This window comes from Panthera leo, chromosome C1 (genome assembly GCF_018350215.1).
Source record: "Panthera leo isolate Ple1 chromosome C1, P.leo_Ple1_pat1.1, whole genome shotgun sequence".
In the NCBI taxonomy this organism is placed as follows: Eukaryota; Metazoa; Chordata; class Mammalia; order Carnivora; family Felidae; genus Panthera; species Panthera leo.
The window spans coordinates 44,070,905-44,098,870 of record NC_056686.1 but is presented as its reverse complement, the minus strand read 5'-3'; the positions used below and the strand labels follow the sequence as shown (position 1 = coordinate 44,098,870).

The 27,966-nt window shown below is 50.7% G+C and overlaps 1 protein-coding gene across 1 annotated transcript; it reads left to right on the top strand.

Annotated features, from left to right (window-relative positions):
- Window positions 1–551: 551 nt before the first annotated feature.
- DHCR24 (24-dehydrocholesterol reductase) lies at window positions 552–27,966 on the top strand. The gene is made up of 9 exons (XM_042951581.1): window positions 552–864; window positions 4,191–4,346; window positions 11,850–11,955; window positions 12,638–12,756; window positions 14,432–14,695; window positions 18,460–18,603; window positions 24,372–24,569; window positions 24,895–25,073; window positions 26,038–27,966. Exons 1-9 carry the CDS (start codon window positions 634–636, stop codon window positions 26,189–26,191), a joined length of 1,551 nt encoding a protein of 516 aa, XP_042807515.1. The 5' UTR covers window positions 552–633; the 3' UTR covers window positions 26,192–27,966.

Below are 27,966 nucleotides of genomic sequence, written 5' to 3'. Positions count from 1 at the left end.
TACAGAAAGCGCCTCAAGACTAAATAAAAGGTGCATTATGTGGTCTTGCGGGCACGGAGTGACCTGACCTGCCGGGGTCAAGGCCAGGTTTGCATCCTCTCCGGCCGGCCGGGACAGGAATCCTGGGCCAAGCTGCAGGGTGGCTGACCCAGGGCGGTGGGGAGCCCCCACCGCACCCGTCGGAAGTAACCCAACCCATGACCGCTTAACGCGACCCTCGAGGAGGCACCACTTAAGGAGCAGGGGCAGCAGCCGCATCCCTCGACCGCCGCCGCCCACGTCCGCACAGCCTCCAGCACCGCAGGGCGCAGTTGACCCCACCAGCGCGCTTGTCCCCGACCACCCCTCCCCACGCGTCGGAGAGAAGAGGGTGGAACGGCCTGACTCCCGCAGCCAATAAAAGCAGCGGTTTCCTGGTCCGATCTCCGGCGCGGCTCACCATTGGTCGCCAGCCGGGTCTCGGCCCACCGAACCTTTGAGACCCCAGCCAATCGCGAGGCGGCGACGCGACCTCAAGACTCCCCGGGAGCGGGCTGCGGGCGGCGCGGGCGCAGGCGGGCGAGGAGCGGGTGGCGGTGACAGGCGGCGCGAGCTGGCACCCCCTCCCCCGCGCGGCGCGCCGCTGGCCCCACCATGGAGCCCGCCGTGTCGCTGGCCGTGTGCGCGCTGCTCTTCCTGCTCTGGGTCCGCGTGAAGGGGCTGGAGTTCGTGCTCATCCACCAGCGCTGGGTGTTCGTGTGCCTCTTCCTCCTGCCGCTCTCGCTCATCTTCGACATCTACTACTACGTGCGCGCCTGGGTGGTGTTCAGGCTGAGCAGCGCGCCGCGGCTGCACGGGCAGCGTGTGCGGGACATCCAGAAGCAGGTGAGCGACGCCGGGCGGGGCGCACCGGAGCCGGTCCGCGGCACTCGGTCGTGCGCGCTGAGAGCGCCACGCCGGGTACGAGGTGGCAGGCGGTGCGCCGGTTTTGGAGGGGGTTTGAACTCAAAATGTGATGGGGGGGGGGGGCTGCTTCCCGGAGAGGGAACGGAGTGAGCAAAGGCCTTCGGGGGACAGAACGTTGCTCAGTGTCTGTGGAGTGCCTACTATGTGCGGAGCACGTGCGGGTCCCCAGAGGGGTATAAAGGATCACGAGATAGGGGAAGGTGAGCCGTGCACAGGTGGCTGCCACCAGTCCCAAGCGGTCTCAGAGCGGGGAGGCCCTCTGGGAGGTGGAGCTGGCACTAGAGACTGGGAAGTAGGGAGGAAGAGGTGTCGGGGGAGGGTCGGATTTGAGCCAAGGTCCAGAGCGGGAGGTTGGAAGTCAGTTCCGAGCTAGGTTGGGGCGGGGCCTTGAGTTTGGAGTTTACTCTGTAGCAGCCGGGAGCTGTGGACTCCTGTAGACTGAAGGACTAAAGTGAGAAAGTAGCACCCAGCCAGGGCGAGGAGCCTCGCGGCGCGGCTCTGGGCCTGGCGTTCACTCCTTGGGGAGGCATCTCCAGTAACTCTGGAAGTCCTCCTCCGTGTCTGCGCCCCCAGAGCCTGTGCCCCAGCCGCTGCTCACGGTGGAGCCTCCTTCTCCGTGCCCAGCGTTGGCATGAGCATCGGGTCTGGGCATTTTCTTGGCTCCCTCTGCCCCTGCTTATGTTCCTCTCTTAGGGGTGTTAGGTTGCAAGGAGCTTCTGTTTCCTGCCACCACCCTCACCGCAGGTGTAGCAGCCTCCATGTTCTGTTGGCGCAGGGCTGGGTGCTGCAAGCAAGAGTGGGAAGATGGATGCTGAGGGCCACTCCCATGAAGGATAAGACCTTGGACTGGGTGGCAGGATGCAGCGTCTGGAACTGCTTTGCGTGGGCTGCCCTGGCCTCAGTTGATCAGTCACAGCTCCAGAGCCCTGCCTACCCTCCCTTCCCAGCTGCACCCTCTTTCCTAGCTCTTTCCACTTGTTCAGATTCTCCATGTATTTGTCACCGTCCACCCCTCCTCCCCACCAATCAGAGTGTGAGCTCCTTGAAGGCAAGGACCGTTGTCCAACTCACATCGGGCCCATGGGGTCTGGCCCAGAGCAGCCCAGTGAGCGCTTGTTCACCTGAACGAAGCCATAGGGTTCACTGGACAGGAAGACAAGGGGCTTGCCCAAACCAGCCCACTGCCTTGGACCTGCCATGTGCCACCGCCTATGCCCCTGATGTCCATCGTTTCTAATCTCACAGCACCCTGGTAGGTCTTATGCCTGTTTTACAGGTGGAAGAATTGAAGCTGAAGCCGTAGTGATGTGTCCAAGTGGATATAGCTAGTAAGTGGGGCTGGACCCCAGGTCAGCCTGGTTTTAGAGCCTGAACTCTGACCTATCTTCTTTCCCAGCCCTTTCCATTCCACCCAGAAGGTCTGGTTCTGTTGCCTCACACCTAGCTCGTGGTAACAGCCATCTGCCCAGCCACTTAAGTAGTTGCCCCTTATCTTGGCCGTTCCCACCTCTCTCTGGCACGTGGTCACAAGAACATTGCCTCCCTGCCCAGATTCTTGTTTGGTTCGCATCAGGATCCAGTCCAACCGGTGGTTCAGGCTTTAAAACCTCAGACTCACTTCCTGTGGCCCATCCGACGCACCCACAATTCATTTCCTGCATCGCTGAGTTTGAAGTCCTGGGACTGCAGAGTCAGGCAGGGGCAAGGCCTGCTTGATGGTGGAATCCCACCTCTCACCCCTTCACAGAAATCTCTTCCTCAGTAACCCCCCTCTGCTCGAACACCTCTGTTTCACAGGGTGCTCTGGCCTCTGATGGTAGGAAAGTTCTCCCCCATGTTGAGCGGTTTGCCTCACAAACAGCTCTTGCTTCAATGCAACGTCCTCCACAACTTGGTTGCATGTGATAGGATCCAAACTCAGATTGGCCTGAACAAAAAGGGATTTTATTGGCCCAGGTCCTGAAAAGTCCAGGAGTAAAACTGGCTCAGGTATGACTGGATCCAGGATCGCCTGTCCCTAATCTCCCAACTCTCCATCCCTCTGCCATCTTTTGGCTCTGCTTTCCTCCCAGTTGACCTCATTCTCAGGGAGACCCGTTTCCCTGTGGAAACCCCAGCAGTTTCATCCAGCCAGCTCAGCAACCCCAGTAAAATGGGAGCGCCTCTCCTAGAACAGGTCTTACTGTCTTGACTGGGATCCTGGGCCCATCCCTGAACCTGTCACTATGGCCCGAAGGATGGAATCAGACCTCAGTCCTGTGCCCACCTTCTGGGGCAGGGCTAGACTCAGCATCACCTGGACCAAAGGAAGATGGGTATATTAGAAGCATATGATGAGGAAACGGGTGGTTGAAGCTCACAGCGACAGATGTCCTTCTCAGTAGGAAGGGGACACTTCCTCCCGTGTTCCTGATAGGCATGGCACCTCACCGTTTGCTCTCGGTGTTTTGTGTTCCGGTCACTTAGAGTAGAGGTTTTGCAAAGCTCTTCCTTCCATCGGATTGGTGGTCCTTCCCTGCCCCTACTCTCGCCCTTCAAGTGACAGGGGTTAACACACACACATACACACACACACACACACACACACACACACACACACACATACACACACACATGCTTAGAACAGGGCTTGGCACATAATGAGCCTCAGTAATGAGTGTTAACTGTTATTCTGTTCTTGACCGTTAACACAAGCCCATCTATCTTTCCAGGTCTGAAGTTGGACAGTTCTGCCTGTGAATCTGGGCCTTGCCCTTCACTGGTTGATTGACCAAATTATTCTGCTTCTCGGTTTTCTCACCTACAAAAGAGGGCTGGTCATCCCGCCCTGCTGGGGTTGCTGGGAGAAGTAAAGTACCCACAGTGTACAGTGGGTGCCTGGCACAGTGGGGGCACCCAGTAGATGGTTTTCCCTTGTCAGGTTGTGTTATGACGGCTACAAAACCTTTCCCGAGCTTCCCAGTTAGAGTTGTTTCCATAGCACTTTGATCCTGTTTTTTAACCCTTTCTTCATCCTGCTTTGGGGGTGTGGTAACACCTCGGCTTTTCTGTTGGCCACACTAGCCGGGGAGGTTTCAGAGGGAAAGGCCTGTGGGCCTGCCAGGGCCTGGCAGGATGCAGAGGCTCAGTAAATATTTGCTCACACGGGAAGGCGTCACTCCAGGCACCCTCTCGTGAAAACAGGGCCGCGAGCTGCTCTGGGGACCCCTGGTGGGGCCAGCTCAGTCTCTGTCCCACTGTTGCAGGTGCGGGAATGGAAGGAGCAGGGCAGCAAGACTTTCATGTGCACGGGACGCCCCGGCTGGCTCACTGTCTCGCTGCGGGTCGGGAAGTACAAGAAGACACACAAAAACATCATGATCAACCTGATGGACATTCTGGAGGTGGACACCAAGAAACAGGTGAGGGTGCCACAGTTCCCTGGCTCGGGGAGCAGGTAGGGCACTACCCCTGGTGCAAGTGACTCACAGGGAGACAACTTCAACCAAGAAGACCCCGGCGGGGACGGGACCAAGACCCCTGGTCATCACAGAAGGCTCTGCCATCCTTCAAAACCTCATAGCTTTGGAAGAGATCAGTCATAGCCTTGTTCCCCAGGTGGGGCAAATTGAGCTCAGGGAGACCTGTTGATTGTCAGCAGTTCCATGGGAAGAAAGGATGGGGTAATCGTGGGCAAAGAGGAGAGAGAAAATGCAACCTATTATCCCTTCCCAGTAAGGAAGCATTCTGGTAAAAAATGGGCTTTGGAGGCGGCAAGGAGGAAGCGTGACCCACTTGCTAATAGACTTAGACATGTGCTTAATCTTTGTCCTGTCCAATGGTTTTTCTTGAAAACTGGCATAAGGAAAAAGGAAATAAGTCTAAATCAAAGACAGCACAGGGGGATTGTATCACTTCTTCCTTCCTTCCTACCTTCCTTCCTTCCTTCCTTCGCTTCTTCCCTTTCTCCCTCTCTCTTTTCTTTCCTTTCCTTTTTTCTTTACTTCCTTCCTTCTTTCCTTTCTCTCTCTTTCTTTCTCTCTCTTTCCCTCCCTCCCTTCTTCTCTTTCTGTCACAATTTTATTTCTAATGGAAGATCACACAATACCCTAGTAGTAGGGAGTTATTAGATATAGTATATCCACACTATGGCATTTTGTTGTGAGGCCTTGGCCATGTTGCTTAATGTCCCTGTGTCTTTTCTTTTTTCGTAAGCAGCTTTATTGATATATACTTGATATGAAATAGTGCACAGGTGTCCAATGACAATAAATTGTGGCATATGTATGCACAATCAAGACAATGAACATACCCATTGCCCCCAGAAGTTTCCTTGTGCCCCTTGGGAATCCCTTGTTTAGCCCCCTACCTGCCTTTTCCCCCCACATTCCTAGGCAAATAATGGCCTGCTTTGTATCACTAGTTTGTATTTCGAGTTTTATATAAATGGCATCAGGCATTAGGTACTCTTTTTTATTTTGTCTGACAACTTTCACTCAGCATAATTTTTTTTTAATGATTATTTATTTTTGAGGGGGGGGGGGGGCAGAGAGAGGGAGACACAGAGTCTGAAGCAGGCTCCAGGCTCTAAGCTGTCAGCACAGAGCCTGACTCGGGGCTCAAACCCACAAACCAGGAGATCATGACCTGAGCCGAAGTCAGACACTCAACCAACTGAGCCACTCAGGTGCCCCTCACTCAGCATAGTAATTTTGAGATACATCCATGTTGAAGCAAGTATCAGAAATGCGTTCTGTTTTACTGATGAGTAGTATTCCATTGTTTATATAGATCACAGTTTCTTTACCCATTCACTTATCGATGGACATTTGGGTTGTTTCCAGTTTGGAGAAATTACCGAGTGGCTAGGAGCATTTGTGTACCGTCTCTGTATGGACCTAAACTTTCTTTTGGGTAAATACCTGGAAGTGGGATAGCTGGATCCTATGATGGGAGTATGGTTAACTTTTTAAGAAATGGTTAAATTGTTTTCTAAAGCGGTTGTCGCATTTCACATTCCCACGAGCGTTCCAGTGGCTCCACATCATCATAAACTTGGTGTGGTTGGTCTTAATCCTAATGGGTGTGTAGTGGTAGCTCGTTGTGGTTTAACTTCCATTTTCCTAATGACTGATGATGGGCATCTTTCCATGTGCATACTTGCCATTTGTGTATCTTTTTTGGTGAAGTGCCTATTCAAATCTTAGGCTGAGTCTTTTTATTGGGTTGCTTTCCTATTATATATTCTAGAAACAAGTCCTTCTTCAGATACACAATTTGCAAATATTTTCTCCAGTTTTTGACTTCTTTTGAAAACCAGAGTTAACTTTGGAGTTCAGTATATTAATTTCTTTCATAGGTTGTATTTGTGATGTCTTATTTAAGAAGTCTTGCCCTAGTCCTATGTTTTCTTCTAGAAGTATTATAGTTTTCTGTTTTACATTTAAGACCTTGATCCATTTGGAGTTAATTTTTGCATATGGTATCAAATGTGGGTGAAAAAATATTTTTTTGTATGTGGATTTCCTGTTGTTCTAGCCCCTTTTGTTGAAGAGATAATCTTTTCTCCACTGAATTGGCTTTGCTCCTTTGTTGAAAATCATTGTCCATATACATAGGTCTGTTTCTAGAATCTTCTGTTCTGTTGATCTGTTTGCCCATCTGTATGCCAATACCATACTGTCTCGATTGCTGTCGCCTTATAATAAGTCCCTAAGAATGAGTTGGGAAGTATTCCTTCCTTTTCATTTTTCTGGAGGAGTTTGTATAAAATTGGTATTATTTCTTCATGCAGTAATTAGTAGAATTAACAGTGAAACCATCTGGGCCTGGATTTTTCTTTGTGAGCAAGTTTTTATCTACAAAATAAAAATTTATAATAGCACTATGGCTCTTCAGTTTGTTTCTTCTTGGTGAGCTTGGTAGTTTGTGTCTCTAAAGCTGTTTGTCTATTTCAAGTTGTATAATGAATTGACACTAGGTTATTCATAATACTCCCCTACTGTCTTTTGAACACCTGTAGAATCTGTAGTGATGCCACATGTTTCATTCCTGATATTGGTCATTTGTGACTCTTCTTTTCTTCCGTACCAGTCTAGCTAGAGGGTAGTCAACTATAGTGATCTCACAGAAGTGGCTTCGGTTTCATTGATTTTTCTCTACTTTTGGTTTGTTTGTTTTCTATTTCATTGACTTCTGCTTTGATCTTTGTTAATTCCTTTCTTTTACTTACTTTGCATTTAATTTTACACTTAATTTGGTCTAGTTTTTTTTAAGTTGAAAGCTGAGGTAATTGATTTAGGCCTTTTTTTCTAATATAGATGTTTAGTGCTATAAATTTTCCCCCTAAGCACAGTTTTAAAACAATCCCACAAATTTTGAATCTTTTCACATTCATTTAGTTCAAAATACTTTCTGGTTTCTCTTTTTTCTTTTTTTTAAGAGAGGGAGTGAGCGTGTGCACAGGCGAGAAGCAGAGAGAGAGGGAAAGAGAATGTTAAGCAGGCTCCACGCTCAGTGCAGAGTCTGACGTGGGGCTCAATCCCACGACCCTGGGATTATGACCTGAGCTGAGATCAAGGGCCAGACACTCAACCGACTGAGCCACCCAGGCATCCCTGGTTTTCCTTTTGATATTGCTTTCACTCATGGGTTATTTAGAAGCATGTTATTCAGTTTCCAAATATTTGGGAATTTCCCAGAGATCTTTCTATTACCGATTTCTAATTTAATTCGGTTATGGTTAGAAAACATACTTTATATGATTAGAATCCTTTTCAGCTTACTGAGACTTACTTTATTGCCCAGAATATGGGCTATGCCCAGAAAATGTTCCATGTGCATTTTTTTTAACACATATTCTGCTCTTTAGGGTGGCATGTCAGTTAGGTCAAGTTTGTTGATTCAAGTTTGTTGTTCCAAGCTTTCTATATTCTTACAAATCTTCTCTCTGTGCTATCAATTATTGAAAGAGAGATATTGAAATCTCTGCCTGTGATTGTGGATTTAGTTCTCTTAGAGCTCCATCAGGTTTTGCTTCATGTATTTTGAAGCTCTGCTAATAGGTATATAAATGTTTAGGATTTTTATGTCCTCTTGATTGAATGATTTATGTCCTCTTGATGAATCCCTTTATCATTATGAAATGACTGATTTTATTCCTAGTTATCTTCTTTGAGATCTACTTTATCTGATATGATTAATAAAGTCATTTCATCTCTCTCTTGACTAGTGGTAGCATGGTGTCCACTTATATTTAAAGCGTGCTCCTTACAGGCAACATATAGTTAGATATTGCTTTTTAATGTGATCTGACAATCTCTGCCTTTTAATTGAGACGATAAAGCCATTTTTATTTAATGCCATTATCAATAAGGTTTGATTTAAATCTGTCACCTTGTTCTTTGTCTTCTATTTGTCCCTTTGTTCTTTGTTCCTATTTTCTATTTTTTTTTTTTTTTTTTTGTCTTCTTTTGGATTATGGAATCATTTTTGTAATCCTGTTTTAACTCTTTGGTTGGCTTACCTGTAACTTTATGTTTTGTTCTTTTGGCGGTTGTTTTAGGATTTATAGTTTGCACTTTACTTAGCCAGTCTACCTTCAAATGATAGCATCCTATGTCATGTATATTGTAAGAGTCTTGCATTAAAGTACTTCCGGTTCTCTTCTTTCCACCTTTGTGCTATCGTTGTCATACTTTTATATGTTGAAAACCCCAGAGTACATTATTATTTAAAAGTCTGTTATCTTTCGAAGAAATGTAAATAATAAGAAAAAATCTTATATACTTACCGATGTAGTTACCATTTTTTCATTCCCTTGTGTTTCCATCTGGTTTCATTTTCTTTCTGCCTGAAGGAATTCCTTCAACATTTCTTGTGTGGTGATTTTGCTGGTGATGAAGCTTTTAGCTATTGTAATGTCTGAAAATATTTTTCTTGTTTTTGCCTTCATTTCCTTTACATTTCTTTTTTATTTTGGGGAACTACATATAACATAAAATTTCTCATCTTAACCTATTTTGTTGTCGGTGGGGAGAGGGGCAGAGAGAGAGAGGGAGGGAGAGAATCTTAAGCAGGTTCCATGCCCAACGTGGAGCCCAATGCAGGGCTTGGTCTCACGACCCTGAGCTGAAATCAAGGCAGACGCTTAACCAGCAGACACACCCAGTTGCCAAACCATATTTTTTAAGTAGGCTCCATGCCCAATATGGGTCTTGAACTCACGACCCTGAGATCAAGAGCCACATGCTCCACAGACTGAGCCCACCAGGCGCCACAGTCATCTTAACTGTTTCTCAGCATACACTGAACAAATTCTATCTTTGTGATTTTGGCTACTCAGTGTACCTCATAAGTGGAATCATACAGTATTTGTTTTTTTGTGCCTATCTATTTTGCTTAGTGTAATGTCCTTAAGGTTCATTCATCTTATAGCATATTGCAGAATTTTCTTCCTTTTAAAGGGTGAACAATATTTCATTGTGTGTGTGTGTATACAGACACCACATTTTGCTTATCCATTAACGTGTTGATGGACATTGGGTTGTTCCCATGTTTTAGCTATTGTGAATAATGCCACTAGGAATGTGGATGTACCAATACCTTTTCAAGTCTCGCATTCAATTCTTTCGGGTATATAGCCAAAAGTGGGATTGCTGGATCGTATGGTAATTCTATGGTTAATCTTTTTTGAGGACCTGCCATACTGTTTTCCACAGCAGCTATACCATTTTACATTCCCACCAACAGTACACAAGGGTTTTAATTTCTCCACATCTTCACCATCACGTGTTATTTTCCGGGTTTTTGTTTGTTTTGTTTTTTGATAATCCAACCTAACACATTTTAGGTTGCCTTCATTTTTGAAAGTTGTTTTCACTGGGTATGAAATTCTAGGCTGATAGGGGTTTTTTTTTCGCTGTAAGTTAAAGATGCTTCACTGTCTTCTTTCCTGAGTTGTTTGCAACAAAGCAACCTCTCATCCTGATCTTTGTTCCTCTACGTGGAACATGTCTTTTTTATTTCGGGCTGCTTCTAAGATTTTATCATTAGTTTTGAGCAATTTTATTATGATGCCCCTTGGTATAGTTTTTTTTCCTAATTCTTATGCTTGGGATCCATTATAATTTTCACCAAATTTGGAAAATGTGGGGGTCATTATTTCTTCAAGTGTTTTTTTCTGTCTCCTGCTCTCCTTTGAGGACTGTCACACATCTATGAGACCTCTTAAAGTTGTTCCAGGGCTCAGCTCACTGATACACCGTAAACATTGTAAAAAAATTTTTCTTTGGGTGTTTCCTTTAGGAGAGTTCGAATTGCTGTGTCCTTGAGTGCACTGCTCTTTTTTCCTGCAGTGTCTACTTTGCTGTTGATCCCAGCCAGTGTATCTTTCATCTCCAATGTTGTTTTCATTTCTAGAAGTTTGATTAGGATCTTTTTACTGTCTTTTTAACATCTCTACTTAATTTTTTGAATATAGGGAATATAGTAATATAATTACTGGTTTATAACAATTATGGTAATGTTCTTGTTTGCTAATTTTAATATCTCTGCCAAATCTGGGCCTATTTTATCAAAACAGATTGATTGATTTTCCTCCTTTTATGAGTCAAATCCTCCTGCCTCTTTGCATACCTGGTAAACTTCGACTGGGTTCTAGACATTGTGAATTTTACCTTGTTGGGTGCTGAATATTTTTGTGTTCCTGTAACTCTTCTTGAGCTTTGTTCTGGGACACAGCTATGTTACTGGGAAATAGTTTGATCCTCTTGAGTCTGGATTTTTCAGGTGGGGTCAAAGCAGCGGGTAATCTAAGGATAGTTCTTCCCCATTGCTGAGGCAAGGTCATACTCTCCCCATTGCCTTATGAACCCTGAGGTTCTCCAGTCTGCCTTGTGAGAACAGATATTCTTTCCTTCCCTGGGCAAGCCCTTGGCATTGTTGCCACTTTCCCGAGCCTCAGCCTCAGGTAACTTCCTTACGTGTATGCACTGATCATACTTCATTGAACGCTCGGTGGGGATCCTTTGCGGTTCTTCAAAGTTTTCTCTGTGCCGTTCTCCCCTCCAGTGCTCTGTCCTGCAAACTCGATTCACCTTGGTCTTCTGCGGCTCTCAACACAGAGTTCACTGGGCTCCACTGCCTTTCCCCTCCCTGCACTGCCTGATTCCAGGGAATTAGGCTGGGCGTTCACAGAGCTCCCTTTGTTTCCTGCCTCCCAGGGTCATTAACGTCATTGCCCAATGTCCACGATGTTGAAACTCTCGTTTTGCTTATTTTGTCTGCTTCCTGCTTTCAGGCAGCAGGGTAAATCTGGTCCCTGTTGCTCCATCTGGACTAGAAGCAGAAGTACACGTTGGCATGTTAATGTGTCTATTAAAAATTGTGTTTTCCAAGAATATTTAATGGCAAGGGATGATGGTCATAGTGTTAAATTTTAAAAAGCAAAGCAGAAAAATATGTGTATGCGTGCCTGAATTTGTGTGTTATGTGTGCGTTACATTACGACATGCAAAATAGCCATACATGCTGTGGAAAAAGACTGAAAGTAAACACACTCCAGTATTAACACTGATAGCTAGGATGACACGAAGAAGTAGGATGGATGATTTTTGTCTGCATCATATATGTTGTTTCTTTCAAATAAATGAGCACTTCTTCTATAATCTCAAAGAAAAATAATCTAAGTATTAAGTGTAACGATATTTGAAAGGAAGAGATTACACACTAGCAAACCCAGCACCAGAAACCCCATTCACTGTAACGAAAGCTAGTGTCATATTCTAGAAGGAGGCCATAAACGGCATGTAGAAATCTTGTGTGATTGTGTGAGAAGATTTGGGATGATACCTTCTGTGTGGAGAAGCCCCCAGTGGCCCTTGCAGCCTCCTTGTGACCCAGGGTCTCTCTTCTTGTATCAACAGATTGTCCGTGTGGAACCCTTGGTGACCATGGGTCAGGTGACTGCCCTGCTGACCTCCATTGGCTGGACCCTGCCTGTGTTGCCCGAGCTGGATGACCTCACAGTGGGTGAGGACTATAGGGTCAGAGCTGAGGCACCGTGTTGGTTCAGGGGCCACCACTATTCCATCCGTGACAGAAACCACCATCTCTTTCCACCTAGCCCCAAAGGCAGGGCGTTCGCTGCCTACCTTTCCATCTCTGAGCAGCTCAGGTTATTAGGCAGCACCTTCTCCTCTCTGGTGCAAATCTGCGTCCCTGTGACTCATGTCTGTTATTCCAGCTCTGCCTTGTAGAGTGAACACAATAAGTCTAGTCTCTCTCTTCTTCCTCAGGATTCATGATCCCCAAAGCTTTTCCTTTCCAGGGCAAACACCTTTAGCTCCTGTAACTATCCCCACAGAGCACGGCATCCTGCCACCCAGACAACCCCCCTTTTCATCAAGGTCCCTCTTAAGATGAATGAACATGGTTTTCTAAGCTGGGTCTGGCCAGAGGTGAGGGTGTGAACACCTTTGACAGGCTCTCACATCCGTTCCCCTACGCTGGGAAAGCCCTCAGGTCCTGTCCTAGCTCCTCCTTCCCTCTCCTCTCCAGATCCAAAGAGATGGGAAATCTATCCCAAGCAGCCAGCCCTGTCACGTCTCCCTTGTGCTGTGAGCAACCCCAGCTCCCATGAAGTGCCCTTTACCCAATCCCCCTTGAACCTACACCCTGCAGCTCTGCCTGGCTAACACACGTGTCTCTGCAGGGGGCTTGATCATGGGCACGGGCATTGAGTCATCATCGCACAAGTACGGTCTGTTCCAACACATCTGCACCGCCTACGAGCTGGTCCTGGCTGACGGCAGCTTTGTGCGATGCACACCGGTGAGTTCAGAGACGGGGGACATCCCACCAGCCTGCCCTGGGCATCAAGGGTCCGGGGGTTGGAGAGGGAGGGACCCTGGGGATGCTTCACTTCAAACACACCTTTTCGGTCTGGGTCTGTATTCATAATAATCACAAAGATTGATATAGCCCCTTACACGTGCTCAAATACTATTATAAATGCTTCATATGTATTAAGCCATCTAATCCTTCGATAACTTCCTGAGGTAACATTATTAGCCACATCTTATAGATAGGAAACTAAAACATAAAGAGGTTGATAAACCTTCCTGGGACACACAGCGAGGAAATCCCACACAGCTGGGATTCAAACCCAGAATATCAGGCGCCCAGATCAATGCCCTTAACAATTTATCACTCCGTTCTGCCTCTCTCAGGGAAGTCAGGCCTGAGCCACAAAGCTCTATGCCATATGCTGTGAGGTCTAACTGAAAGTGGCAAGAGGGGTGGTTTGGAAAAAATAAAAGATAATTCTGCCCAGAGTGGGATGCAAACATTTAAGGTGTTTTACCCTAATGAGCGGGACAGGATTGAGACTTTAAACAAACTCAGATTGCCGAGCCTATCTAAGGGGCCCCTGGATGGTAGGGACAGAGTGACTCTTTAAAGGAAGATGGTTCAGAGAGTGACCAGTGTCGGTGGTCCCACGGAAGAGAGTCCGGGGCAGGCTTGAGAGCACTGGTCTCAGACAAGGATTCACACCAATTCAGCACGTTTTCTGAAACACTTGCCTGGGCCCAGCCTTCCAACCTTGTTTATTACCAGCAGAGAAAGGAGACGAACATTCGAGAATCGCTCCCCTTCTCTGAGGCCCATTTTCCTCACCTGACAAATGCATCATCAGGAGCTGATGGTAGATGCCAGATGTGAAGCTCCTAATGTAGAGGCTGGGTACCCGGCAGATACCCAGTTATTACAGCTGCTGTCTGACAGTGTAGCGAGGCGGGGGCCCAGATGGCCCACGTCCACTGTTGCAGAGACTTCTGCCAGCCTGCTGCCGAGCTCCCCCGCTCCAGTCCCCTGCCCCAGTGCACCCCACCCCGCCCGCACCAAGTGCATACAGCATGAGCAGTGACCCCACGGGACTGTCCTCTTGGGTAAGGGCCAGACAAAGCTAGACGTTTTCAAAAAGCGCTTGGTTAAAACCAAAGAATCTGAATTAGAATGACCAGATGAGCAGTCTCCAAGACAAATACCGAAACGAGAAATGATAAGGTTAGAAGCGGATTGCAGAACCAGATGAGGTCTTGCGGGAAGAACGCTGGGTCGGGACTTAGGTGACCCTGCCTGAGCCCTGGTATCCCTGTGCTGACTTGTGGGATGCCTCGGGTCACATGGGAAGCCATGCCACTTCTTAGAGCCTCACTTTCCTTACTGTTCAAGTGGGAATGTGAGTGCTCTGGGCTGCCAGGGCGGGGCTGGGGGGTGGGGTAGGAGGAGGTTGGATTTCACAGCTAATGGACTGCGAAAGCCTTGTAGGTTTGAGGAATGGCCCATTTTGATGTTTCTGGGCTCCTTACTCGGGTTCACACGATGAGATAGTGACAGCAGGAACTTAGCCGAGGCCCTGGGTCCTTTGCACCCCGTTGGCTGTGTGCCACGGCGTGGGGTCCGGGGATTCAGCCTCTCAGCATGTGTTGACTCTGACTCACAGTCGGAAAACTCAGACCTGTTCTACGCTGTGCCGTGGTCCTGTGGGACCCTGGGCTTCCTGGTGGCCGCCGAGATCCGCATCATCCCTGCCAAGAAGTACATCAAGCTGAGGTTTGAGCCAGTGCGTGGCCTGGAGGCTATCTGTGACAAGTTCACCCGTGAGTCCCAGCGGCCGGAGAACCACTTCGTGGAAGGACTGCTCTACTCCCTGGATGAGGCCGTCATCATGACAGGGGTCATGACAGACGAGGCAGAGCCCAGCAAGGTAGGCCAGGGTGTCAGCTGCCAAGGACCAAGGACCAAGGACCAAGGCCCGGGGAGAAGGAAGGCCTGGGTGGGCTGGGGCTGAGCCTGTTCCCCCACCCTGACCCTGGCAGCACATTCTTTGAGGCTGTGGCCTTGGTCAGCCCACCTGGGGTTTGGACCCTGAGATCTAAAGTCAGAGCTGTCTGGGGCCCCTGGGTGGCTCAGTCAGTTAAGCGTCCGACTTCAGCTCGGGTCACGACCTCACGGTTCTGTGCTGAAAGCTCAGAGCCTGGGGCCTGCTTCACATTCTGGATCTCCCTCGCTCTCTGTCCCTCCCCCGCTCATTCTGTCTCTGTCTCTCAAAAATAAATAAATGTAAAAAAAAAAAAAATTAAAGTCAGAGCTGTCTGAGGGATGGAAGCATCCATTTACTCTGCCCTGACCCCCTGCCAGATACATGTGTGTCTCTTAATAGGTGTAACCTTTATCTTCACTGCAACCCCACTATATACATGAGGAAACCGAGGCTCTGAGAAGTCACGTAAACATCCCCCAATGCAGAACCGAGATTTGAAGGATGGATTTGATGCCTTGGAATCTGGATTGATAGCCGTTTAATCTATAATTTTTAATAGCAGCTTTTTCGGGATTTGTATTCCTGAGAGACTTGGAACGTGTAAATGAGTGAAAGGAAGGAAAAGACCCAACCTGTCTAGAATATGTTATTCTACCCATAACAATATTGAAGTGTATAAAGAAAAAGGAAAAGTTAAAGTGGGTCTCTTTACCCAGGCTCACTCCCAGAGCAACTACTTGTAACACTGTGCATTCTTTTTTTTTTTTTTTTTGAGAGAGAGAAAGAGAGAGTGCACGGGGAGGGGCAGAGAGAGAGGGAGAGAGAGAATCCTAAGCAGACAGAATCCTCTGCACTAACGGTGCAGGGCCCGACTCGGGGCTTAAACTCACAAACCAAGAGATCACGACCTGAGCCGAAATCACGAGTCCAACGCTCAACCGACTGAGCCACGCAGGCGCCCCATCCCTGAGCATTCTTCAAGGTGTGTGCGCGTGTGCACGTGGACGTGCCCTCCTTTCATGCCATGGTGTCCCGCGATTGCATGTAAATATTTGACCCAACCCATTGCTCAGCGATGAACATTTATCCTGCTTCAGGTGTTTTGCTCTTACAAATAAGATTGCATCAAAGATTCTCTGCCATCTCTCCTTAGCCTCTTGTGCAAGCAGTTCTGTGGGATTGAGTCCAAAATTTGGAATTCCTGACTTAAGGGTTTGAGCATATTAAATACTGACAGCTACAAGCAAACAGCCCTTCAGGAAAGTTGTGCTTCTGTCCGCTTCTGGTGACGGCGTGTGACAGTGCCTTTCCCCCACCTTCTTGCCAGCACTGGATAGGATCGCGCCTTCATTTTGGCCAATCTGATAGGGTTAAAAATAGCATCTCGTTTTATTTTGCAGCTTTCGGGTCACGTTCGAGGTTAGAACATCTCTTTGTCCGGTTTTTCAGTTTGTTTGTCCTCAGCTGTGATCGCCTGTTCAAATCGGCATTTTCTGGTTTAGTGTGATGTACGCATTTCTCCACGCAGTTACGTTGCCTTCAAAATGGTCATTTCATGACTGCTGAACATTGTGTTGAGCTAATGCCCTGTCATTTACTAAACCGTCGCCACACAGTTGGAAATAAGTTGCTTCCAGTCTTTCCTTATTTTAGTTCATGTAGCCATGAATATCTTTTGTCTGTGAAGGGAAGAATATCTGAAAGTACAACAAAGGATAGGTACTCTTCAGCCTCCTGATCTATACCGGTATACTTAAAACATTTTAAAATTGTAAAGGACTGAAAATCATCTGGTACAGTTCCCTCTCTAAACAAAGAAACGAGGCTCAGAGAGGGAAAGAGACTTCTCTGAGTCCACCCAGCTAGCATGGGGCAAATTTAAATTCAGGTCTCTGACTCCTAGTTCAGTGTTATAATTTAGCATCATTCACGTTGACTGCTGTGCCCTGTGCGCGGGCGCCGTGCCGGGCACTTGCCACGTTGTCTCTTCTCGTCTCCCAACCACTCCAGGGCGGGTAATGGCTCCATTTTGCTGGAGGAAGTATACAGTGCTGAAAGCAAGGCTCGGGGAGACTAAGAACCCTGCCCAGCGTCCGCCCAGTGTTTTGGAAGGAGAACAAGCAAATTGGCAAACAGTGTACAGGATGACCCCATTTTTACAGATCAGTGTGTATGCGCAGAAAAGAAAACCGAATACCCCGTGGTGTTTGTAGGTTCCTCTGGAGGGTGAGGCTCTAAAGGGTCTTCTCTTTCCAAGTTGCATATTTCTGCAGTGTTTCCAGTGTCCACAAGGCGTTTACGTCGCTTTTGGAATTGGGAGAAAATATTAATAGATTTTTTTTTTCTTTTTTTTCACAATGCTCACACTCCCAGAGTCCGCCATTCAAGGTTCTCTGCTGCCCAGGTTTGGCCTTGTTGCACAACAAGGAAAGGGGTTGAGTCCTTGCTCTGCCTCTTGCCAGCCCTGTGGCCTCAGATGCTCTGTTCAACCTTGATGGCTCTCAGTGTCCTCATCAGCGAGACGGGGACGGCTCTGCCTTGCAAGGTTGTGGAAGGGATAAAGAACGAACACATAGGTGCCAGTGACACCTGCCCGGAGCACGTTGTTATGATTCTTCTCCTCCACGAGCTACCATGGGGCTTGCTCCTCTTGCCTCTGCTCCTGCCTTTACCTCTCTGAGGGTCCCCCGGCAACATCCTGCACCTCCTGCCTGGCCTCTACTCTCTGCTTTCTCCTAACCCTTTGCTGTGCCCCAGCCAGGTGTGATCTCACCTCACCCGCCCCATCAAACTCAGATGCCTCTCCCACCCCCTAGAGAAGGTGGTCTGACCCGGGGCCCGAGGGCAGTGTGTGTGTGTGATTCCTAAGAAGCACGGAAAAACTGCCACAGAGTTTATATTTTTACTGCCATTTTACATGTGAAGAAATAGGCTGAGAGGGTGACCTGCCCAAGGTCAGACGGCAGGTGGCTGGGCCAGGGTCTGGCCCCAGGTCAGGAGCTGGCACTCCTTCTGGGCCGCCAGCCTGCCTCTCTCCTAAAGCATCTGGCCGGATGTCATTTCCTGGGAGAAGAAGGTGAGGCCCAGGGAGTCTAAGTCATCCCAGGGCACATGGCTTGTGAAGTCCTGAAGCATTTAAGACTGAAGCAGACTGGCTCCCTATGAGATTCAGGCATTGAGGGCCACGGGACCCGGTGCCAGGGAAGCTTGAGGTTCATTCTCTGAGCGTCCTTCACCGATGGGGGCTGCCTGGGGGAGCGCAGCGCCCAGAGGGTCGTGAGGCCTGCTCTAGGCGGCAGGGAAAGTGCCACGGTCAGTTAGTGCTGTCGGTCGCGGGACCTGGTGACGAGGGGTCAGCCTGGCGGGAGGGAAGAGTGCTCCCTGCCTGGAGCCGTGCGTTGTTCAACATTTACCCTTTCGTTTTCCCAGCGAGGAGGGGCAGCAGCCGGTGCGGGGAGGGGTGGCTGAGCCCTCTAGGCTGTCGGGAACTGGCTGTCAGGCCCTGGGCGCACCGCGTGACCACGCTCCGCTAACAGGATACCCGCTGCGCTCAGCCTCGCTGGGTTTTCAGGAGTCTCGAGGGTGGTAACAGACATGAAAGCTGTGAAAAGGCCAGGGGTGCGGAACCGAAGCCGGGTATCACCGTCACACCCTTGGTGGCGTTCGGTCCCCGTCTGTAGCTGACACGATGCCCTCTGTCATTGCAGCTGAATAACATTGGCAGTTACTACAAGCCCTGGTTCTTCAAGCACGTGGAGAACTACCTGAAGGCAAACAAGGGGGGCCTGGAGTACATTCCCTTGAGACACTACTACCACCGCCACACCCGCAGCATCTTCTGGGAGCTCCAGGTGAGGATCGGGTTTCCCAGGAGTCCCGGCCTGCCCCGGCCGGCCGGGCAGGGAACCAGGATGGCTGGCATTGCAACCGCACTGTCTCCCTGGGGGAAAGAGCAGCTTTGTCCCAGGGAACCAGACACCCTGTTGCACGGCGACACGGTCGTTCCTCTCCGGGGGAACAGACCGCTCTCACTTAATAGCAGGCTGGCATCGACCGTCTGCCACCGAGTGGGGCGCGGGGCCAGGTACCTGGCAGAACAGACACCTGTTCCGCCCTTGAGGGACAGTAGCCTCGCCAAACTGACAGACTCTGGCACTGTGAAGGGCCGTGGGAACAGGAAGCGGAAGCAGCTAGTTCTGCCTAGGGTCAGAGGTGGCTGTCAAGCTTGGCCTTGAAAGGTGAGCGAGAATTTGCTTTTGTGCATGGAGGAGTGAGGAGCAAGTGACATTTGAAACAGGGGTGTCGGGAAGGCCTCTCAGGGGGTGACTTGTGAGCAGGGACCTGAGCAGGGGAGGACAAGCCAGGCAGGGCTCGGGGGGAGAGCGTTCCAGGCAGAGGAAGAGCCAGAGTCCTCAAATGGGCTACGTGGGTTCTTTTTTTTCTAAGTCATATAACCTAAAAATAATCATTTTAATGTATAGAATTCAGTGGTATTTAGAACCTTCATGATCTTGTGCAACTATCACCAAAGTTGCTGAGGCCCTTTGGAGGAGAGGAACGGCGGTCGGGAAGCACCAATGAGGCAGCAGGAAGCAGTATGAGCCCCCTCCCTCACATCCATCCACCCCAGATGGTCGTGGGAGAGGAAATGATACCGCCGAGGAGGCCTGCAGGGGCCAGCCAGGCTCCAGCTGAGAGCAGGGAGAGGAAGACAATATTGAGAGAAGAGATTGAGAACGGGGGGGCTTTGCTGATGTGAGACCACGAGAGCACAGGGGAGGGCCTGTGAGACAAGGGGGTGTTGCACTGCAGTAGCAGGTAACAGGTAACGGGGCACCTGGAAGCCCCTGGTGACTAGGTTAAACAGGGGTGACAGGCCTAAAGGAATTAAGCCCGGTGGTCTCCTAGGAGGAGGTGGTCAGTTCTAATAGGTCTCTCAGGCCGAATGTGATGGGGCCGTGGCGAGAAATTGGAGGAGTGAGGCATGGAGAGTCATCAAGACCGGGGGCCTCGGTGATTCCCCCACCTCCGTTAGCCCTCCCTCGGACAGTGTCAAGGCCCAGCAGTTGGCGGGCAGTTTTGCCAAATGCGGGAGACACCATAGGGAGTGTCTTTGTTAAGAGCAAGGACATTACAGAGACGAGAGAACGAGGACCAGCAGAGGACACTGGGGAGGGCATCCGAGAGGTAGCGGTGACGTGCAGTAATCGCTCCTCACGCATTAGCCGTTGTGCCAGACCCCGTGCTCGCATGATCTTGATCTTCCTCACAGCCCTGGGAGGGGGAGTTCTCTTGTCTTTCTTTTCCACTTTACAGATGGGGAGACTGAGGCTCAGGTCTTCCAAAGTGACGCAACTCAGTAAGAGATCGAGTATATTAGCAACTACCCCAAACTTAGAGCATTAAAACATCTGCCAGATTATGACTCTCATGTTTGGTTCTGTCACAGCTTTCTGAGGGTCAGGGATTGGGGAGTGATCTGGGTGGCTCTGGCTTAGGGTTGCAGTCAAGCGTCATCCGGAGGTTTGCCCAGGGATGGAAGATCTGCTTTCCAGAAGGCTCCCTCGCACGGTTGTTGACAAGAAGCCTCTGTTCCTTGCCATGTGGGCTGCTCGAGTGTCCTCACGACAAGGCAACAGGGGCCTTGGTGCCTGTTATGACCTGTCTCCTCACTCCGCCAGTCCCCCCCACCCCGTGCTGTTCATTAGAGCAAGTCCAGCCCACGCTCAACCAGAGTAGCAAAGAATTTGTGGGTTGTTTTTTTTATTTAAAAAAATTTTTTTAATGTTTATTTACTTTTGACAGAGAGAGAGAGAGACAGACAGAGCATGAGCGGGGGAGGGGCAGAGAGAGAGGGGGACACAGAATCTGAAGCAGGCTCCAGGCTCCGAGCTGTCAGCACAGAGCCTGACACGGGGCTCGAACTCAGAGACCGCGAGATCATGACCTGAGCCAAAGTCGGACGCTCAACCGACTGAGCCACCCAGGCACCCCAGAATTTGTGGGTTTTTTAAGATTACAGAGTTCGAATTCATAATGAGGTTCGTCTTATATTTTTGTGCTGTTAAGCAGTGGCTGTCCGGCCTGAAGTTAAAGGCAGAATCTTGTATGATGGGTGATTTACAATGGACATTTGCACACAGGGCATCTGGGTAGAGCACCACAGTGTCCACGACAGTGGGATTGCAGAAGCTGGGACTTCTAGAAAGAAGGGGTAATAAACCATGTCACCAGCAAGTCTTTTCCCCCTCCCCTGAGGTTAACTCCTCCTCCTCCAGGCAGACTTATACCCTAGTTCCTCCTTGCTGAATCCACCCTTTAATCAACAAAACGTGACCTGGCCTGGGTGCTGAACTGCCCAGTCCGTTCCTGTCATACCTGGGCCAGCCCTTCCGTCACCCAGCTCAGTTAATTGGCAATACCTGGGGTCAAGGCCAGCTACATGATCTGCCGGACCCAGTGCAGAAAGCAGGGGAAAAGTACCATCAAAGGCACTAAATGATAAAGCCTTTTCTTTTCTCCCACAGTCTCTCTCTTCATAAATATTTGCTATTTAATGTTCTAAGTAAAGAAAAATTAATAACTTAAATTATTGGAATGACTTTACTATTCATCTTTTAAGTACAAATATAAGAGCGTTTAACTCTTCATGCATATGAATTTCATTCTTAATGGACCAGTAGAAATGCTGCACAAAACCAACTCAGCTATTTTTATCTCCCCTCCCGGTGACATGCACATTTCACGAACACTCCAGGGCGGCTTACTAACAAGTAAGGAAGGACTGAAGAGGAAGGAGACTCTGAGCAGCCCCCCCTTTCCCTTCCCTCTTATGTCCTCATTGCCAGCCGGCGTAAGTGGCTGGCTAATACAGGGAAGTAACACAAGTAGGAAATGTTACATGGGGTTCTTGGCTGTTCATGTTTCTTAGAACGTCATTGCCACAGGGCCTGCCTTTGAGGTTTGGGGTCCTGGCTCAGGCCAGGCCCCCTGGATCTGTAGTGGGGCCCAGCAGAGCAGAACAGGCCAGTAGTAGGCTGGGCCCAGGTAAAAGGCAAGGGCAGGCAAAGAGCAGGGGACCAGGAGTGAAGCCAGGGACACGGGACCTGAGGTCACTCAGAGGCAGAAAAGATGAATGATGGTGCGGACAGGTGGGAAAGGAGAAGGGCGGGACGGGGCATGCTGTTTAAAACTTGAACTTTTCTGAGGTTGAGATTTGGGGAAAGGAATGGTTCTAGCTGACACTTGCGGGCAACAAAGGACTGTTTTTAGGGGAAAAATACAAAAGGCGCTTAAACGTGAGAGAGGTGATGGGTCCCACTCGTAGTTAAAGACGGGGTGGAACAAGACTACAGGAGTCTCATCTGTCACCCTCAGGATGACAGGTGAGGCAGAAGTGGGAGAACACTGTTTGGCCTGAGTGTGGGGAAACAGCGCTCTCTTGTGTTGTTTGGGAGGGTATAAAATGGTACAAAGTCTTGAAATAGTATCCATTGAAATTGCATGTACTCTTTGAACCAGAATTTTCCACTTCTAGGAATTTATCTTACAGGTAAATGAACGTGCAGATGGGCAAAGATACATATACAAAGGACGTTCGGTGGAATAGTCTGGAAATAATCTAAGTGCTCATCAGTAGGGAACGGATGAAATAAATCAGGGAACATCCATATAGGAGAGCAATGATCCGCAAACATTCTCTGTGAACGGCCGGATAATAGTTAGGTTTTGTGGACCATGAGGTCACTCTAGAGGCTCCCTCTACCCATATAGACAATATGTAAATGAATGGGCCTGGTTGTATCCCAGTAAAATGTTATCTGTGGACCAGATTTATCCCAGGAGCCCGAGTTTGTGGGTCCCTGCAAGTGAGTACGGTGTTAGGCACCCACGACCAAGCATGTGTGATGGCTCTCTGTGTGCTGATGCACAGGAGATAGTGATGAGCAGGAGGCTGTTAGATGCCATTTTTGAGCTGTCTTTATTTGTTTATTTATTTATTTTAAGGTGGGGGAGAGAATGAGTGGGGGAGGGGCAGAGTGAGAGAATCAAGCAGGCTCTGCGCTGAGCCCCAACTCGGGGCTTGATCCCACGACCCTGAGATCACGACCTGAGCCGATATCAGTCAGCCTTTCACCTGACTGAGCCCCCCGGGCTCCCCAGTGAGCTGTTGTTTTTTAAGCCCATCTGCTTGTCTGTGCACCAGATGTCTCTGATTCCTAATGGTGGTTGTGTTTGGGGAGGGGAAAGAAGTTGGGTCGGGGAGGAAGGAAGTGGGGTCGGGACTAAGGGGGGAAACGGGGTGAGGGACTACGGGAAAGGAGGCCTGACCTTTGGACCGCTGGGATTTCTGCTGTGGGCGTGTGTGGCTTTTCCTAAAGCAAGCGAGGGAACAATGAAAGCCGTGCTGCACCTTGCACTCCCATGTCGTGTGCTGAGACCCAACAGCAGAGCAGAGCGCAGACGGGTCCCTCCCTCATGGGAGCAGGCTGCCAGCGGGAGAGCCGCTTCCAGGGGAGAGGAGGGAGGAGTCACTCAGCCTCCAAACTCAGCACGCTGCTTCCTTTGGGAAGCCACCACTGACCCCTCTGCTGATGTGGGCCCTGCGTCTTTTAGTCCCAGCTCTCCCCACACGGTAGTCCCATGGCCTGTCTCTTCATCACCTGAGGACAGGGACAGGGATCACCCCAGCGACCAGCATGGAACCTCCTAATTGTTGAATGGGGACAGGAATGTCCTTGGCTTCAAGAATGGGGTAGCAGGTGGACAAGAACACTCGGGAAGACAGACTTGGAGCAAGGGGAGGGGGAAGATACTGAGCTGGGGGCCAAGGTCTCCGCTGTTGGGGCTGGGCAGGCTTGCCAGCTGGTGGGAGCCCTGGAGGAGCTGGTGGGCAGCGCAGGGTGTGGTCGATTTGGGGGGGTAGGCTGTGAAGGGCCACAGGCACGAGAAGAGAAGTGGCTAGTTCTGCCTAGGGTCGGAGGTAGCTCTCAAGCTTGGCCTTGAAAGGTGACGAAGAACTTGCTTTTGTGCATGGAGGGGTGGGGAGCGGTAACACGTTGAATGGGAGTCAGAGAAGGCTCTCGGGGGATGCTGTGAACTAGTGGGCTTGTCGATGACCCTGAGCCAGACCTTGCCCACTCCAGTGAGAGCCGCCCCTGGCTGTGTGACCTCAGGGAAATTGCTTAAGCTCTCTGAATATCACTCTTCTCGTTCAACAGCATGTATTTTTCAACCACTTATGAAATGCCTGCTCTGTGCCAGCCACTCTGACCCCAACAAAAAAACAGCAATTATAACTACCTTATTTTGCTCCAGGCACTGGGCTGAGTGCCTTCCAGTTGGTATTTCGTTACTCCCTCAAGTCCTGTTTTACAGATAAGGAAACAATGCTCAGAGAGGTTAAGTAACCACCCCAGACCATCACAGTGGGTAAATGTCCGAGCTGAGAATCAAACCCAGACCCAGTTGGGCAAATCCTGGGTACCACCGTGCCCCTCCTGCTGGAGGAGTGTGCCCTGTCATGCTTCCCCGAGCACGGACCAAGGACCTGGCCCTGACGCATGGAGACACAGCCTTCGTGGGCCTGTTGTCTCTATGGCCAGCCTTTGTCTTTCAGGACATCATCCCCTTCGGCAACAACCCCATCTTCCGCTACCTCTTTGGCTGGATGGTGCCTCCCAAGATCTCCCTCCTGAAGCTGACCCAGGGAGAGACCCTGCGCAAGCTATACGAGCAGCACCACGTGGTGCAGGACATGCTGGTGCCCATGAAGTGCCTGTCGCAGGCTGTGCACACCTTCCACAACGATATCCACGTGAGCCGGGGCAGGGACTGATCCTGGGCACGCTTGCCCTCTGGGCCTCCGTTTTTCCAGCTGTAAAACGGGCCTGCTCAGCGATGGCCCCGATGGGGAGCCCTGATGGCTCAGCAAAGGCATGGGGGCTGCTAATGAGCACTTCTGTGAGCACATTGTGTCCACTAATGCGGTGAAATGGAGGTGCTCTCGGCTGCGGCCTGGGGGATTGGGAGTGAAGCCAGAGAGGGGGTTCCCTGGGGAGGGGTGGGGTGGGGTGGGCCAGCCGTGAGCCTGTCACCTGTTGGAGAAAAAGCACCAACGCCCCTCTCCCTGGTCCACCCAGGTCTACCCCATCTGGCTGTGCCCGTTCATCCTGCCCAGCCAGCCGGGCCTGGTGCACCCCAAGGGAGATGAGGCAGAGCTTTATGTTGACATTGGAGCCTATGGGGAGCCACGGGTGAAGCACTTTGAAGCCAGGTCCTGCATGCGGCAGTTGGAGAAGTTCGTCCGAAGCGTGCATGGGTGAGTGGCCCAGAGGGTGGTGCGTTTCCTCCGGCCCCAGAGTGCTGCCACAGGGGTGTAGAGCAAGGGCCACGGTGATCAGTCCCGGGGCCAGACCGGCTGGCTGCCTAGGGAGCGTGAGGCCCCAGCAGCCTTGGTTCGGGAAGCACCTCGCCAAAGTACAGAGGTGGGATTGCAGGGTTTCTCACCCTTCTTCCTCCAGTCCTCCTCCCATGAACACACCAGCGTCCCCCAGCTGTTCAGGCCAGAGCCCCACCATCACCCTGCTCCCCCTGCCAGAGCAGATGACGCTGTGGTTTTAGATAGGTTCGGGGCTGCTGCTCCGGGTCAGAAGAGCACAGCTGAGGAGGGAGGGGTTCATGACTTGAAAGCCACGCCGGGCCCTGGACGGCATCGCTCAGAAACTGGCCTGGGACAAACGCTTGATGCCTTGAACACAGACACATCTCAAAATAATTAGCTGATTGGGAAACACACACACACACACACACACACACACACTCAAAACAAAAACCAGGATAAAGGAGACTTGTACGATTCCATTTACACGAAAGTCCAGAATCCATGGGGACAGAAAGCAGCTCTGCCTGGGTCAGTGGGGGTGACGGACGGCACAGGGGCATGAGGAAAGTTTGGGGGGTGATGGCCCGCGGTCATGGGCTGGACTGAGGTGACAGTTTCAAGGTTGTATACAAATGTCACACTGAGTCAAGTTGTACCCTTTACATATGGGCAGTCAATAAAAAAAAAAAAAAAAATGAAAAGAAGGCAGCCCAGTGGCCCCCTCGGCAAAATGGGGGCGAGCGTCCCTGTGCCGCCCTCCACCACCAGCTCGGTAGGGGGGTTGAACGAGAGGTCCTCCAGGAGTACTTCCCACGCCACAAGGCGTGTGACGCGTGGGGGACAGCTGGGGTCTCGCGGGTCCTTTTCCCCTCCCTGCAACCTCCCCTCCTCTGCTCTGCAGGTTCCAGATGCTGTATGCCGACTGCTACATGAGCCGGGAGGAGTTCTGGGAGATGTTCGACGGCTCCCTGTATCACAGGCTGCGGGAGCAGCTCGGGTGCCAGGACGCCTTCCCCGAGGTGTACGACAAGATCTGCAAGGCCGCCAGGCACTGAGCAGGGGCTGGCCTGGAAAGACACAGACATGTGGGTGGGCCCCGTCCCCCAGGTGCAGGAGGCATCTTCTCTTCAGGCAAGCTTGCCAGCCCTCCCAGATCCACCCTTCCAGAAAGAAACCCCTCCAGAGATCTCACCCGGACCACGCCAGCGGCTCCCAGGGGCGGCCGAGTGGAGTGCAAAGGACATGGGCTCTGGAGTCAGACAACCTGAGTCCAGTTCCCAGTTCCGGCACTCATTAGCTGTGTGACTCCGGGCAAGTCACCCAACCCCTCTGAACCTAGCTCTTGGCCCGTTGAAAGGGGGCAACAGTACCCGCCTGCAGGCCACAGTCATCCAGGTCGAGCGCCTGTCTCCTTGGAGGTGCTGGATACGTGTAGCGGCGGTTACTGTGGCTTCCCATTCAGCACCTCATCTGACTGGCGAGCTCCGGATTCAGCGCCGGGTCCAGGAAGTCTCCATGCGAGGTCACCTGGGCGCAGGTTTGGCTGGAAGGGTTGAAGGGATGCCCCAGAGCTGGATTGCGGGTGCTTCAGTCAGCCAGAAGCACTCCGCGCCGAGAGAAGGAAGGCTCCTCTCTCCCCCTGGGCTCTTGGGAGGGCAACAGATGGGGCAGGCAGGCCCAAGATGTGCTGTGCCAAAGGTCCCAGTCCAAAGTTCCCTCTGCCGCCCTTAGTAATGCCCTGCCCCTTGCCCCTTCCCGCTTAGGTTTGCAGGCCCATCCCAGCCACCCCCCACGTCTCAGAGAGGACCTTGTCCTCAGAGAAGACAGCACGGACTCCTGCCCTAGCCCAGGTGGAGCGAGTGGCTCCTGCTCTGAACTGGGTCCGGAGATCCTGGGCCCATCCTTGGCTCCTCAACCCTCCATGCCTCATCTGGTCCCCAGAGCATGGCTAGTCACGGTGGGGGTGCATCCACGCTGCTCTGCGGCATGCGGTGGCGGGTCAGGGGTGGACCACACCAAGCAGGAAAATGGAGACTTGGTGAGGATTCTCACTGTGGGGCCGGAAGGAAAGACCATCAACTTGATTTCTCCAACTACTCATCCCCCTTCGTTCTCCCCCACCCACAGCTGTAGTTAATTTCAGTGCCTTACAAATCCTAAGCTCAGAGAAAATCAGCTCCGCTTCCCTTCCAGAAGGAAGGGAGCCTCCCCAGGACCTTCCCAACTCGTTAAAGTTTGATTGTTTATGCAACTCCATCTGAAGAACCGCCCGGCCTCAGCTGAGGACCCAGAATCTGAGAAGGAAGTGTGTCTTCTGGGGAGCTGGGATTAAGCCAACTGTGCCAGGCGGTGACATTCTGAGAGAGAGCACTGCCTGAGAGGCAGGGGCTGGCTTTAAGTCCCTGCTCCCTTGTCAGCAAGCCATGCTACCGTGGGCAGGTCATTTAGGCCTCTGAGCTGTGGCCCCTCATTTTACCCTGTCGGTACAGCCGAGACCTCCCCGGGCCCTCCTGCTGTGGGAGCACATGCCTGTCTCAGACAGTGTGCTTGCAGTGCCCCTGGAAGGTCAGGTGAGAAATAAATCCTCCAAGTGTTCACTTGGGCTGTCTCTCAAGGTCCTTCCTTGGGTCCGAGACCAGCTGTCATGTCGCTTTCAGAGAGGCGCACCTGTGGCTTGCAGGGAAGTGTCTGTCCCGTCTCTGTAAGTTGCCAGAATCCTGATGGAGCCAGTCTCAACACACTGCAAAGTGTCTTAGCGTGGTCCTGTGAGTGCCGGGCGCATTCATGGCACTCAGAAGGCAAGGGAACCCCCCCTTACCCATTTGGCCCG

What these genes read in the sequence shown, in the direction of transcription:
- DHCR24 (XM_042951581.1), top strand. Translation starts at nt 634, where the DNA reads ATGGAGCCCGCCGTGTCGCTGGCCGTGTGCGCGCTGCTCTTCCTGCTC. An exon ending in GCATCTTCTGGGAGCTCCAG is followed by an intron (nt 18,604 to 24,371) that starts GTGAGGATCGGG and finishes TTTGTCTTTCAG; the next exon opens with GACATCATCCCCTTCGGCAA. An exon ending in CCTTCCACAACGATATCCAC is followed by an intron (nt 24,570 to 24,894) that starts GTGAGCCGGGGC and finishes TGGTCCACCCAG; the next exon opens with GTCTACCCCATCTGGCTGTG.